General features: G+C 38.9%; 1 protein-coding gene across 7 annotated transcripts in view; it reads right to left on the reverse strand.

The window, feature by feature from the left end:
• ripor3 (RIPOR family member 3) overlaps positions 1-16582 on the reverse strand; it is a 196006-nt gene that overhangs the window by 104979 nt on the left and 74445 nt on the right. For all 7 annotated transcript variants that reach the window (XM_063041464.1, XM_063041459.1, XM_063041458.1 and 4 more), the window contains 3 exons: positions 3445-3597; positions 1337-1415; positions 187-210 (listed from right to left, as the gene is read on the reverse strand). In XM_063041464.1, coding sequence (XP_062897534.1) covers positions 187-210; positions 1337-1415; positions 3445-3597 — 256 coding nt within the window. The remainder of the gene's footprint in view (positions 1-186; positions 211-1336; positions 1416-3444; positions 3598-16582) is intronic.

A 16582-nucleotide genomic window follows, 5' to 3' on the forward strand; every position in this document is an offset into this window, starting at 1 on the left:
AGACTCTGCAGCCACTAATCGAGGCCATTGATCTATGTGTTGCAGCTTCTATTTAAATCTCAGAATACCGTACACTTCTCCACATTAACTTCATACAAACTGAGCAGTTACATCAGCCTTGTGAGCTATTCTAGTTAGACTCAAAAATCCACTTGCACCAATATTATGAATTGAAAATATTCTTACCTTATCTAGATCATATAAAAAAGCCTGAGATAATAAGCAGAAGGAAAATACATTAGTGTTATAATTTCTGGTTTAAATAAATTTCTTTCAAAAAACAGGCATTATTGAAGTTTCTTTTGACATGTTACAGGCACATAACTGGAAGCAGAGTGAAGAGGATTGATACCCGTCTACCCTGTATTATAGGTGTTGCAGTATAACTTTTATGGACAATGGTCTCAGAAACTTGGTAGTATTCCAAGATTATGAACAATTGAATTCAGTGCACAGCTGTAGGTAACTAGAATAGTCAGTTACAAGAAGGGACATGCTCAGTGTTTTAAATTTAGCAGGACACAAAAAACATTCACATTAATACTATGCATGTGTTTCCCCAATGTGATAAAATGGTCAGCAAGAGGACCACAATCCACCTACCTCTTTACCCCACACATAGCTCTAGTCATGAGAGTAAGTAACTTGCAATGAGCTTGATGATAATGGATAGCATTCCTAACATTTTTATTTATGACTGGAACTAGGTCTACAAAATGATGTTCTTTTCTTTCTTGATGATATAACAAGCAAATTCGTTGCACAAAGTAACTTTATGAAGAATAATAATTCTTCAGAGCTGCAGTGCGAAAACATAGTTTTAAAATGGATCATGATCATTTTAAAATACATTTTACCCTACATGAAGAAACTTGATTCCAGCACATGAATCATCACAGTATTAGAGAATTAAACACCTGGATATTTCTTGGATGACACCAAGAAATGCTTTACTTTGAGTTTCCCATTTAGTTTTCTGGAAAAGAAACCAGGGGTACTTACAACATTCTAGGCAACCAAATTTTGAGAAAACATTTTAACTTTGTTTCAAGAGTTGTGACTGATTTATCCCTGTTGAACATGAATTGTATTAAATGCACTGCTCTATCATCCAAGGCCCCACCTCTCTTCTCCAAATACTGTACTGGCCCTGCGAATGAAGCCTGTGGCTTAAGCAGTAAAATATAATGTGATGCATATTTTAGTGCTTCAGTTTTCTGAAAACAAAATGAACATTCAAAAATCAGATTACAAAAATGGCGCAGCATCAGGCTAGCTGTGCTGCTCTAAATTCAAATTCAATGAATAGTAATTAATGTTGCTTTAGTTTGCATACCAATCTGGAGTTCCTTTTCATGTCTTTTTGTTGCATGGTCAGCAAATCCAATTCATTTCGGTATGATTGAAGATAGTTGCTGCAATAAAATAAAGTAACCATTAAATATGGAACAAGAGAAGATCTGCAGATTAAATATAACCATTAAATATAACATTTTTCAAAGATGAAGCTTTGCTTCTTTCTAGGGTTGCCAACTTTCTCACTCCCAAATAAGGGACAAAGGTAGCAGTCAAATACGGGACACTTGTGTTTACCCCGAGAAAGACTACCATAACCATGAAGCCTTGTGTGGGCACCCGTGTGTGCATGCGTGACGTGCCGATTTCTTTCTACAAATCGGTTTTGGCTTAATCTTCCCGATTCTGTTAAGTGAAATTACACTGTACATACATTATTTATACTTTATAGAGGCTGTGTATTTATCATATCGTTCCTGCTTTTACTATAAGTTAGTGTTATTTTAGGTTTCTATGTGTTATTTGGTATGATTTGGTAGGTTATTTTTTGGGTCTGGGAACATTCAAAAATTTTTCCCATATAAATTAATGGTAATTGCTTCTTCGCTTTACGCTATTTCGGCTTACGAACGGTTTCATAGGAACGCTCTACCTTAGCGGGGGAAATACAGGACAAAGGTGGTCCCGTATGGGACAAACCAATTTAGTCCAATATACGGGATGTCCCGGCTAATACGGGACAGATGGCAACCCTACTTCTATCTGATGGATCTGATCTCTGCATTAACAGAAACGTACAGCTGCATGGCTAACTTCCAGTAATACCCAGTTATGAACAGGTAAGTGAATTTGCAGACTAGACTTCTAAGACCACATGTTAAAAGTTTAACCACATGTTAAATCTTCAGACATACTTGCTCAGTCACCAGTTCAGTTATTGTTCAACTGTTAGCTACATTTGCCGATTTTGATACAAAAAAATATTTACTGGCCATCCCCAGGTTGTGAATGTCTGACACAATTGAATGAATTGTTATAATATTAGTAAATTCAAAAGTCTGGCATGCATACTACATTTGTTCCTCCAAATAGCAGAATAGTTTCCTTTCTCTTTCCACTTTTAGCAATCATTCTTACTTATCAGTCCTCTGTGGCTTTGATACCATTTATTATCATACTGTGAAAGTATGGATCCTTATCAAATGAGTTGTATTATTTTCTCACTTATGAACAAAATAGTCCAATCAACATCTATAAAAATGGAATTTGTTCATTTCCCAAGGATGACCTGTACTTGGTAAAGTTAGTAGTAACACTTGATTGTAGACTTAGTTTCTGAGAAGGCTGTATGCTTAGGACACCCTCCAGATGTAAAATTAGAGATGTTGTATTAAACTAAGACCTTGTTCATCCTCTCAAATAGTCGTAAGAAACCCACCGAATTAATTGTGAAGAAATGAAGGCGTCTGAGGAGATTTGGTATGTCACCAAATACTCTTGCAAATCCCTACAGAAGTACAGTGGAGAGAGTCTGACTCGTTGTATCACAGCCTGGTGTAGAGGTTCCAGTCCACAGAATGACAAGAAGCTGTGCAGAGTGCTGTAGACTCAGTCAGCTCCATCATGGGCACAACTCTCCCAACCACCAGGGACATCTTCAAGAGATGTTGCCTCAAAAAGGCGGCATCCTTCATTAAGATCCCTCACTATCTGGAACATGTCCTCTTCCCACTACTTCTATCAGGGAGGAGTCTGACACTTACATTCAATGTTTTAAGAACAACTTTCTTTACTCCACCATCAGATTGGAGTCATTATCTACTGAAGGGAGGAATTCATGAGAATTATAAGCCATATTATGCAGAGACTGCAGCAGATGCTAGTTATCTTTGGTGAGGATAGAGAGAGGCTAGTGAAAGGCATAATAGAGGAGGAGAATTAGGGTGGCATTAGTCAGCAAACATTGATATGAAGACTGTCTCCTCCAAACTGTTGCTTGGCACTAAGAATTGCTGTGGAGCGATTATTAATCTGAAGAGGTATCACTTTGCCTAACTGTACTAGATCACACTATAGTTTATATAGTTCAGTAATGCCAAATTGAGTACATTCCTCTTTACATAGAAACATATTTTTAAAGGTTCTCACTTCAGGCCTTTCCTTAATGATTTGCATATTTTCTCCACACGAATTGGCTGTGGCTCCAAAGTGCTAGAGTTTTTTGGCGACGTCACTAGCCTCTTTGTTGATTTTACTGAAGAATTTCTTGATAATGGAGAACTTCTACTGACAAAAGAAGCCCTGCAAAAGAAGATAATAACTTTGGTAATTCAATGTAAATATCACATCTGGATATCAGTAGCTTTCATTCCATTAACAATATCACACAACTAGAACTGAACATTATCAAGGAAAGATGGAACATGAGGAACAAACTATGACTCTCTCCATAATCAAACACTCTGGGAAGTTTCTGCTTGGTTTTGTAATAAATATAATAATACAAAGCTCAGTGTTAATTTATTATTAATTTATTCATGCAGGCATAAATGAAAAAAACATTTATTATTCATTGCTAATTACCTCAAATGTGCCTGAGGTATTCATTCGGGCAAGTGGGTAGCTGCCATCACATCCTGACAAGGTGGACAGCAAGTCTTACTTGCTAGCTTTGGTACTTATGTGGTTTAGTTGGCACTTACCATCTATCGCCCCATATCTGAATGTTATACATTCCTTTCTACACTCAGTTGTTAAATAACACATCATGTAAACTACAAAAAAAATGCAGGCAATCAGTAGGTTTAACCCGGTTGAATTAGATAGATATTTTTTATCTATTTTTAAAATTTTTGAATAAAGTAGGAACCAACTACAATGCCACCATTTTAAATCCTGCAGCCATATCCATTGGGAAAACATTTGAATGAATGAAATGACATTTTCTCCGCGACACACACAGAATGCCGGAGGAACTTAGCAGGCCAGGCAGCATCTACAGAAAAAAGTACAAGTGACATTTCAGGCCGAGACCCTTCAACAGGGCTGAAGGAAAAAGCTAAGGAATCAATTTAAAAGGTGGAGGGGAGGGAGAGAGAAACACAAAGTGATAGGTGAAACCAGGAGAGGGAGGGGTGAAGTAAAGAGCTGGGAAGTTGGTTGGTGAAAGAGATACAGGACTGGAGAAAGGGGAGTCTGATAGGAGAGGAGAGAAGGCCATGAAAGAAAGAAAAGGGGAGAGGTGCACCAGAGGGAGGTGGTGGGCAGATAAGGGGGTAAGGTGAGAAAGGGAAGAGGGAATGGGGAATGGTGAAGGACAGGAGGGTGGGGAATTACCGGATGTTTGAGAAATCAATGTTCATGCCATCAGATTAGGGCTTACCCAGACTGAATATAAACTGTTGTTCCTCCAACCTGAGTGTGGCCTTATCACGACAGTAGATGAGGCCATAGACTGGCATGTCAGAATGGGAATGGGAAGTGGAATTAAAATGGGTAGCCAATGGGAAATCCTGTTTCTTCTGGTGGACCGAGCGTAGGTGGTCGGCAAAGTGGTCTCCCAATCTACATCAGGTCTCACTGATATACAGGAGGTTACACAGGGAGCACCAGACACAGTATATGACTCCAACAGACTCACAGGTGAAGTGTCACCTCACCTGGAGGGACTGTTTGGGGCCTTGAATAGTAGTGAGGGAGGGGATGTATGGGCAGGTGCAAGGTCAGGTGTAACATTTGTTCTGCTTGCAAGGATAAGTGCCAGGAGGGAGGGACAGAGGACAAGGGAGATTGGACTAATCTTTGCATTTCCCTTCTTTGCTCTCTTCTATTTCAAGCCCGCCTCTTCATTCTCTCTGATATTCTACCCTCCGCCGCCACTTGTTTGTCGATCTAAACAATACTATTCTTTTTAAAATCAAACTTTCCAGTACTATTTTCACAATAAAAGATGGCACAGGGAATAACTTAGCTTCATCCATTTAAAAGCATGGTTGGAGTGCAGAAAAGCCTTGGGCAATCCACCTTTAGATGCGTCCACCTCAGAAAAATGGGAAATGCCATGAATTCTTTGTTTATCTTGCATTGTACAAGCCACATGGACTTCATAAGGGAAAAGGTAGCAGAGTTTTTTTTTGACTTGGAAAAAAAATCACCAAAAGAATCTATCTTTGAAATATCTTTGACTTCTACTACTTAGGTTTCAGATTAAGATTCAGCATTGAATTTTTCAATGATCAATAGGAAATTAAATTTGGAACAATTTTCATTGCCATTTCAACAACATCCACCGACTATTACAGTTGCTGAATACCTAGAAACAAGTTCCACAGTTAATATATGCACCTCATAAATCTATTGACTGCATTTTTTTCAATAACCTGAAAGTGATCTTGATTATTAATCTAAAGGAGTAACCTAAAAGCTATTAATTAATCCATCTTGCTTATTGTATTTTAATAAGTCATCCAGTCCCTTAATTAAATTGCTGTAACTACTGTTACATATTATTAAACTTTTTTTTTGTTTCTATTTTGCACTTTCCTCTTCCTTTCCTGTCTTCCTGCATCTTATTCTCCACTGCTGTGGAAAATTCAGAAAGAATCACCAAATATACCATGATGAAACAAGAACATTTCAAAATTTGTAAATATAAGAATTGAATTGTATGTATGTTTTGATAGCCTGAATTCCTCTAATGTTTACAATTTTTCACAGTTGACATATTACAGAATGTAATTGTGGATCTGAAATCTGATTGGAACCATATGCATATGTTGAAATTTAGAACCAAAATGGTAACATTTCACACTAATGAATCATCTCTTTCAGGGCTGGAGTCTCTGCATCACATCGAAAAATTCCCCAACAATTCCTTGGGAAACTATTAAAAGAAAAACATGCCTCACAAATCTCATGCTCTGCTGATTTGTTTCTGCTTAAAAATAAAATCTGTGCATCTGCACAGAATACCAAATAAAATAATAAACATTAGAGGAATTCAGGAATTTTTGAAAACAAGTAAAAGTAAACAATTTGTTTTTTCAGAATTGAAGCATTTTTGTAAACTGGATTGTCCTTTGACAGTTATATTTATCATTCCAGTGTTCCAATATTTTTTTTCTCTCTCTGACAGCCTCCAAGAAAATTATTCTCCCACATAAATGGTAGCAATTTCTCACCCACATTTATTTAAATTTACTGGCAATAAACTGACCATATAGCATTATGGAGGAGTTAGTTGAAAAAAAAGTAGTTAAACCCTGCCAACTAATCACATGCTGAATATAAAGACAACAGGGTCCAAACTAACTTGCATGTGGACACATGGAGCAAGAAGGCACTGTGGAGTGAACCTTAGCTGGGTGCTTACAGGACTCTTTCTTTAAGAGCACAATCTGCAAGGACTCCACCAGACACACAATTCCCATTCTTTCAGCACAGTTATCACAGTTTATTTTAAGTGTTGCTTGAGAATTGTGATCTTAGTTTGCTGGGGCTCTTAAAGTACCAGTTTCCAAACGCAACCACTACCTCAAATAGTGAGGTTGAAACAGAATGACGGAATCAGAAGTTGCTGATGGGAGATGGAGCGTGTGTACACTGATCTTAGACCATCGATTGCAGCAGTGGTGTGGACATCTGGGGAAACATAGATGTACTTCAGCATGTCCAAAAAATAAGATGGCCTTATTTTGAACATGTCTGTGAGGATTTCATTGTTGACTTTTGCAGTGCACTTCCTGGTAATGGTCAACTTTTGGTGTAAACTACCTCGTAATGGTTAATATAAGGAAAAGCCTTCTCATTCAGACTTGAGCAGGCCTTCATTGTCTTTTTTTCCCATTTAAGGCCCATTCAGTTTCTTCAATACACATTGATCCTCCAACTTAACAGATGCCGAACAAATGCATATGGAATCCCAGTTAACTTCACTACTTTGCATCCACCAGCCTCTAGAACTTTGTTGCACACACAAAAATCACTACCAATTTCCAATTATGCATCATGGTGCAGAGAAATGTTTTTTTCTTGTTCTACAGATGGATTTATTCCACAGCACATAAAATGCAGGCAGCTTGGTTACTGAACTTCCAGGAGTGTGTTACTCAGGCACTTTAGTGGTGCTCTTTAGTGCAGTGACCCGATGTCCAGTACTGTCTTCATATTCTTGTACACTTTCCCTGTGATTAGATGGGCTCCAATTTCTTTCCCCATCCTAACAACACACTGGTTGCTAGCTCTATTGACTAGTGTAAATTACACCATACATAAGTGGTTGGTGGCAAATCAGGAAGTCGTTATTGGGCATAATGTGTGACATAATGGTCTCCAGTGAAATATGTGGAGAAATGGGATTGATGAGATTGTTCTAACAGCCAGCAGAGGATTGATGAGCCAACTGGCCCCTTTATTTGTCATAAAGAAATATGAAATACGATCATTCATGTGGAAAATTTATTTTCTCATTGTAGTTTTTGTGATGCATCCTAAACTATAGAACCATAGAACCACAGAACATTACAGCCAGCACAGAAACAGGCCTTTTGTAAACAGGCCTTTTAAGCTCCATTTGCCATTTTTCAGCCCATTTTTCCGCTGGTCCAAATCCCTCTGCAAGCTTTGAAAACCTTCCTCACTGTCCACTACAACTCCAATCTTTGTATCATCAGCAAATTTGCTGATCCAACTTACAACATTATCATCCAGATTATTGATATAGATGACAAATAACAATGGACCCAGCACTGATCCTTGTGACACACCACTAGTCACAGGCCTCCACTCAGAGAAGCAATCCTCCAATACCACTCTCTGGCTTCTTCCATTGAGCCAATGTCTAATCCAATTTATTACCTCTCCATGTATAGCCCCCCGCTAATGCTCCCTTTAAATTTTTCCCCCCTCACCCTTAACCCATGTCCTCTGGTTTTTTTCTCCCCTAGCCTCAGTGGAAAAAGCCTGCTTGCATTCACTCTATCTATACCCATCATAATTTTATATACCTCTATCAAATCTCCCCTCATTCTTCTATGCTCCAGGGAATAAAGTCCTAACCTATTCAACCTTTCTCTGTAACTGAGTTTCTCAAGTCCCGGAAACATCCTTGTAAACCTTCTCTGCACTCTTTCAACCTTATTTATATCCTTCCTGTAATTTGGTGACCAAAACTGCACACAATACTCTAAATTCGGTCTCACCTATGCCTTATACAACCTCACCATAACATTCCAACTCTTATACTCAATACTTTGATTTATAAAGGCCAATGTACCAAAAGCTCTCTTTACAACCCTATCTACCTGTGACGCCACTTTTAGGGAATTTTGTATCTGTATTCCCAGATCCCTCTGTTCTACTGTACTTCTCAGTGCCCTACCATTTACCCTGTATGTTCTACCTTGGTTTGTCCTTCCAGAAGTGCAATACCTCACACTTGTCTGTATTAAACACCATCTGCCATTTTTCAGTCCATTTTTCAGCTGGTCCAAATCCCTCTGCAAGCTTCAAAAACCTTCCTCACTGTCCACAACACCTCCAATCTTTGTATCATCAGCAAATTTGCTGATCCAACTTACAACATTATCATCCAGATCATTGATATAGATGACAAATAACAATGGACCCAGCACTGATCCATGTGGCACACCACTAGTCACAGGCCTCCACTCAGAGAAGCAATCCTCCAATACCACTTGGGCCAATGTCTAATCCAATTTATTACCTCTCCATGTATACCTAGCGACTGAATCTTCCTAACTAACCTCCCATGCGGGACCTTGTCAAAGGCCTTACTGAAGTCCCTGTAGACAACACCTACTGCCTTCCCTTCATCCACTTTCCTGGTAACATCCTCAAAAAACTCTAATAGATTTGTTAAACATGACCTACCACACACAAAGCCATGTTGACTCTCCCTAATAAGTCCTTGTCTATTGAAATACTTGTAGATCCTATCTCTTAGTACTCCTTCCAATAATTTACCTACTACCAACGTCAAACTTACCAGCCTATAATTTCCCAAATTACTTTTAGAGCCTTTTTTAAACAACGGAACAAGATGAGCTATCCTCCAATCCTCCAGTACCTCACCCATAGATACCGACATTTTAAATATATCTGCCAGGGCCCTTGCAATTTCAACACTAGTCTCCTTCAAAGTCCAAGGGAATACCCTATAAGGTCCTGGGGATTTATCTGCTCTGTTTTGCCTCAAAATAGCAAGCACCTCCTCCTCTTCGATCTGTATAGGTTCCATGCCCTCACTACTTGTTTGCCTGATTTCCATTGACTCCATGCCAATTTCCTTATTAAATACAGACACAAAAAACCCATTTAAGATCTCCCCCGTTTCTTTTGGTTCCATACATAGCCGACCACTCTGATCTTCAAGAGGACCAATTTTATCCCTTACTATCCTCTTGCTCTTAATATACCTGTAGAAGCTCTTTGGATTATCCTTCACATTCCCTGCCAAAGCAACCTCATGTCTTCTTTTAGCCCTCCTGATTTCTTTCTTAAGTGCTTTTTTTGCATTTTTTATACTCCTCAAGCACCTTATTTGCTCCCTGTTTTCTATACATGTCATACATCTCTCTCTTCTTCTTTATCAGAGTTCCAATATCCCTTGAGAACCAAAGTTCCTTATTCTTATTCACTTTGCCTTTAATCCTGACAGGAACATACAAACTCTGCACTCTCAAAATTTCTCCTTTGAAGGCCTCCCACTTACCAATCACATCCTTGCCAGAGAACAACCTGTCCCAATCCATGCTTTTTAGATCCTTTCTCATTTCTTCAAATTTGGCCTTTTTCCAGTTTAGAACCTCAACCCGAGGACCAGATCTATCTTTATCCATGATCAAGTTGAAACTAATGGTGTTATGATCACTGGAACCAAGGTGTTCCCCTACACACACTTCCGTCACCTGTCCTAACTCGTTTCCTAATAGGAGATCTAATATTGCATCCTTTCTAGTTGGTAGCTCTATATATTGATTTAGAAAACTTTCCTGAACACATTTTACAAACTCTAACCCGTCTAGACCTTTAACAGTATGGGAGTTCCAATCAATATTTTGTTTATTTAGCTGAAACATTTGCAATTTTGCACTATCATTCCTGATACATCTGCAAAGCAACTGATATTTGTTTGGCGACAGGGAGTGGTGATACCATGCTGTTTGCTGATAAGGATATTAAATTTGAGGCATTTGAGGGAGTTAATATCGACCAGCAAATGCAGATGTTAATACATATAACATTGTAGTTGCTCTTGCATTTCTAAGGCATACTTTAAAATTAAATGAAAAGAGTAACTAAATGCAAGCTTATCCTTCTTGTCCTAAATCGTAGTAATGACAGATTTTTTTCATTTAAAACAGTCAGTTTAATATTAACTTACAACTTAATATACACAAACATATTTTACCAGGTAACACAACTAGTAAAAATTTTAAAATATTGAAGTTATAATGAAATCTAAACAGCTCAGATAATGCCCAATTGTTTTAGAATAAGACCAGAACTATTTATTGATTCTTTCAAAGCCAGAGGGCAAATTCCTTACTAGCTAAACTATGTGGGGGTATCACAGTAAAGCTTGTTACTACCTCTCAGTCAGCCATTCTATAAAGTTGTTTTTGCATTGTCCAATATTAAACAGTAGCAGATCACATTAGCTGAAATTAAACCTAGATGCTATTTCCTGTAATTTTAACACTTGTTTCAGTTTAGTTTAAAATCAGATTAAGCCCCGAAGCAACACAAGTGATATATGTATGAAATGCTCATAGCTTAGTGCCTGTTTCATGACTGACGACAGGCAAACTAGAAACTAAACAAATGGCAGAAATGTCTTGGCCTATATCATTCAGCTGTTATGGAAAAACAAACAGCACAAAAGGAATTTTTCATCATATTCAAAGGTAAACCCAAACTATGTGAGAAAACATACTTTGCAAAAGGGGAATTCAATTAATAGGAATGGTTAAAAACCACTTTAAGGACTGGAAATAAGTTCATGTCTATCATCTGCTACTTCTTCAGTAGCTGTTCAACCATAAGTGGGATGATGTGGGAATTGTATGTACTGTACACAGTAGTCAATCAGACAGCATGATTTCAAACAAAGTACTCGGGAATTTTGACCAGCAAATGCTACATCTAGCAAAGAGCCCTTAAATTTATTCTTCTGTTATCAAGTTTGTTTTGTTGGTTTGAATTAAATCTGAGCAACAAAAAAACTTTATATCTTAAGAAGGACCTTTACTGATTTAAGCAAGAATGTAAGTCTAGAATTTCCTGGCTCCAGCAATCACTCCTGCTTGCCTCTCACATACTTGCTAAGCCTGCATTTATTTTATTCAGATCCCCAGTGAAAACTTCCTTCCAGAGGCCATCTGATCTTACTTGGCAAAGCAAGCACAGATATAATTCCCATCACGTGGTAGACAGAAAATAAGCCATGCATTGAGAAAAATAGTTCTCACAGCTGAGCTGAGCCCTGCCTCTGACTTAGTAGATTCTCAAAACTTTCAAGAAGTTTTGAATATTTATGAATATCTTTGACATTCAGAAATATTCAAAATGATTTAACAACTAATCAAGTTATGGAAAGATTAAAATGATAACATCAAACACTAAAAACAATGAAATGATTCCTTAATATTTTTTAAAATATGAAATTAAACAAAGATACTCTCTCCCAAATAAAGTAATCTCTCTTCATAAATTGTGTGATTTCAGTGGCCAATATACAGTATCTTCGCTGTGATATTCTAGTAGACCAACTTCAATATACTTTCCATAAAGAGAAGCCAAACACGTTTTTACAGAATTCTGTGGCCTGGACACTTGTTTCAAACCTGAAATCATTTTCTGATCTGTTTTTACTTCAGATTTCCAACAGCTGCAGTACTTGCCTTTACAATTACTGCAAGGCTTATTAACCTTGGTTACTAAAGTTTCATGCTAAGCCCAAATAGTGATGCACTTCAGCATTTTTATTCCCAGCCTATTGACAATAGAGGTCTTAAGACATGTTCAGTTAAATGGTGTTGAGTATACTGCTCACTTTTAACAACATGTGCACAAAATTGTTCCCCTTATATAAGGCCTGAGAATAGTCACATACAGAAGATGGCCTTAACTAATAGGCCTGCTTCAGTGTTAATTACAAGGAGCCCAATCTTATTTGTTTCTGTTGGGAAATTGAACTATCTATTTTATACTATAAGACACTGGAGTAGAATTAGGCTATTCAGCCAATCAAATATGATCTGCCATTACATCATGGCTGATTTATTATCCTTCTTAACCGCATACTCCTGCTTAAAACTGCTGACAACACTCTGTGTGGGCTGACCAATGTCTTATAAAACGTCAGTATTATATCCTTGCTTTTATATACTAGTCCTCTTGAAATGAACTCTAACACTGCATTTGCCTTCCTTAACACCAACTCAACCTGCAGGTTAACCTTTATGGAATCCTGCAGTAGGACTCCCTAGTCCCTTTGCAACTCCAATTTCTGAATTTGCTCCTGTTAACATAATAGTCTACACTTTTATATCTTCTAACAAAGAGCATGACCATACACTTCCCTACACTATATTCCAGCTGCCACTATCTTGACCATTCTCCTCATGTGTCTAAGTCCTTCTGCAGACTTTCTGTACCTGCCCCTTCACCTATATTGTATAATTTGCAAACCTGCCTACAAAGCCATCAACTCTACATTTCAAATCATTGACATATAATGTAAAATGAAGCAGCCCCAACACTGACCCTCACAGAACACCACTCATCACCGGTAGCCAGCTAGAAAAGGCCCCCTTTATTCCCACTATTTGCCTCCTACCAGTCAGCCAATCTTCTATCCATGCTAGTATTTCTCCTGTAATATCATGGGCTCTTATCTTGTTTAGCAGCCTCAAGTGCCTCACCTTGTCAAAGGCCTTCTGAAAATCCAAGTAAGCAACATCTACTGGCTCTCCTTTGCCTGTTCTGTCTGTTATTTCCTCAAAGATTTTCAACAGATTTGTTGAAGATTTCCTCATAAAGAAACCATATGGACTTTAGCCAGGAGGATGTGGAATCAATATGGGTAGAGCTGCATAACACTAAGGGGCAGAAAACGCTGGTGGGAGTTGTGTACAGGCCACCTAACAGTAGTAGTGAGGTTGGAGGTTGGGGATGGCATTAAACAGGAAATTAGAATTGCATGCAATAAAGGAACAGAAGTTATAATGGGTGACTTCAATCTACATATAGATTTGGTGAACCAAATTGGTAAGGGTGCTGAGGAAGAGGATTTCTTGGAATGTATGCGGGATGGTTTTTGAACCAACATGTCTAGGAAACAACTAGACAGCAGGCCATTCTAGACTGGGTATTGAGCAATCAGGAAGGGTTAATTAGCAATCTTGTCGTGAGAGGCCCCTTGGGTAAGAGTGACCATAATATGGTGGAATTCTTCATTAAGATGGAGAGTGACATAGTTAGTTCAGAAACAAAGGTTCTGAACTTAAAAGAGGGGTAACTTTGAAGGTATGAGATGTGAATTAGCTAAGATAGACTGGCAAATGATACTTAAAGGGTTGACGATGGATGTGCAATGGCAAGCATTTAAAGATCGCATGAATGAACTACAAAAATTGTTCATCCCAGTTTGGCAAAAGAATAAATCAGGGAAGGTAGTGCACCCGTGGCTGACAAGAGAAATTAGGGATAGTATCAATTCCAAAGAAGAAATATACAAATTAACCAGAAAAAGCAGCACACCTGAGGACTGGGAGAAATTCAGAGTCCAGCAGAGGAGGACAAAGGGTTTAATTAGGAAAGGGAAAAAAGATTATGAGAGAAAACTGGCAGGGAACATAAAAACTGACTGTAAAAGCTTTTATAGATATGTGAAAAGAAAAAGATTCGTTAGATTGGTTAAGACAAATGTAGGTCCCTTATAGACAGAAACAGGTGAATTGATTATGGGGAACAAGGACATGGCATACCAATTGAATAATTACTTTGGTTCTGTCTTCACTAAGGAGGACATAAATAATCTTCCAGAAATAGTAGGGGACAGAGGGTCTAGTGAGATGGAGGAACTGAGGGAAATACATGTTAGCAGGGAAGTGGTGTTAGGTAAATTGAAGGGATTAAGGGCAGATAAATCCCCAGGGCCAGATGGTCTGCTTCCCAGAGTGCTTAAGGAAGTAGCCCAAGAAATAGTGGATGCATTAGTGATAATGTTTCAAAACTCTTTAGATTCTGGACTAGTTCCTGAGGATTGGAGGGTGGCTAATGTAACCCCACTTTTTAAAAAAGGAGGGAGAGAGAAACTGGGGAATTATAGACTAGTTAGCCTAACATCGGTGGTGGGGAAAATGCTAGCGTCAGTCATCAAAGATGTGATAACAGCACATTTGGAAAGCGGTGAAATAATCGGATAAAGTCAGCATGGATTTGTGAAAGGAAAATCGTGTCTGATGAATCTCATTGAATTTTTTGAGGATGTAACTAGTAGAGTGAATTGGGAAGAACCAGTGGATGTGGTATATTTAGATTTTCAAAAAGCTTTTGACAAGGTGGGGTTACATTAGCCACCCTCCAATCCTCAGGAGATTAGTGTGCAAACCTAAAGCACAGGGTATTGGGGGTATGGTATTGATGTGGAGAGAATTGGTTGGCAGACAGGAAGCAAAGAGTGGGAATAAACGGGACCTTTTCAGAATGGCAGGCAGTGACTAGTGAGGTACCGCAAGGCTCAGTGCTGGGACCCCAGAGGTTTACGATATATATTAGTGACTTAGATGAGGAAATTAAAAGCAGCATCTCCAAGTTTGCGGATGACACGAAGCTGGGCGGCAGTGTTAGCTGTGAGGAGGATGCTAAGAGGATGCAGGATGACTTGGATAGGTTGGGTGAGTGGGCAAATTCATGGCAGATGCAATTTAATGTGGATAAATGTGAGGTTATCCACTTTGGTTGCAAGAACAGGAAAACAGATTATTATCTGAATGGTCGCCAATTAGGAAAAGGGGAGGTGCAACGAGAACTGGGTGTCATTATACACGAGTCATTGAAAGTGGGCATGCAGGTACAGCAGGCAGTGAAAAAGGTGAATGGTATGCTGGCATTCATAGCAAGAGGATTCGAGTACAGGAGCAGGGAGGTACTACTGCAGTTGTACAAGGCCTTGGTGAGGCCACACCTGGAGTATTGTGTGAAGTTTTGGTCCCCTAATCTGAGGAAAGACATTCTTGCCATAGAGGGAGTACAAAGAAGGTTCACCAGATTGATTCCTGGGATGGCAGAACTTTCATACGATGAAAGACTGGATCGACTAGGCTTATACTCGTTGGAATTTAGAAGATTGAGGAGGGATCTGATTGAATCAGATAAAATCCTAAAGGGATTGGACAGGCTAGATGCAGGAAGATTGTTCCCGATGTTGGGGAAGTCCAGAACAAGGGGTCACAGTTTGAGGATAAAGGGGAAGCCTTTTAGGACCGAGATTAGGAAAAACTTCTTCACACTGAGAGTGGTGAATCTGTGGAATTCTCTGCCACAGGAAACAGTTGAGGCCAGTTCATTGGCTATATTTAAGAGGGAGTTAGATATGGCCCTTGTGGCTAAAGGGATCAGGGGGTATGGAGAGAAGGCAGGTACTGGGTTCTGAGTTGGATGATCAGCCATGATCATACTGAATGGCGGTGCAGGCTCGAAGGGCCAAATGGCCTACTCCTGCACCTATTTTCTATGTTTCTATGACTTCATTTTATCATGTGCCTTCAAAGTAGCCCGAAACCTTCAACATCTTTCCAGCCACTGAAGTCAGGCTAACTGGTCCATAATTCTTCCAGATCGATTTCTTTAAATTTAATCCATGTTCTCACCATCAATAAACAGCTCTCTCACTAATATGCCCCTTCATGCTGATGTTCTCTATTCCTACTAGTTATTTCCTCAACTAAATTTAGCTGTTATCTTTGCAATCTTGCTTTGACCCCAGAATTATTTGTCTCAGCTACTCTCCACCCCAAATCTGATCAATCCTCTGATCATCTCTTTCGCCATTCACCTATAGCAAAAAACTTCTGTGCAATCATCTGCCCAGCAGCTCTCCTCTCAAGACTCTTCTCACCCAACTTCCTCTAAACTTCACTCCCTGGAATGGAAGGAGATATTGGACAAGGGGCCTTTAAGCATGTTTAATTGTAAAATGCTAGTTCAGCTACACACCACCTTGGGCCTTGTGCGCAATTCCCCTCATGCTGGACCTCAC

The sequence above is a fragment of the Mobula hypostoma genome, chromosome 2 (assembly GCF_963921235.1).
Source record: "Mobula hypostoma chromosome 2, sMobHyp1.1, whole genome shotgun sequence".
Lineage (NCBI taxonomy): Eukaryota > Metazoa > Chordata > Chondrichthyes > Myliobatiformes > Myliobatidae > Mobula > Mobula hypostoma.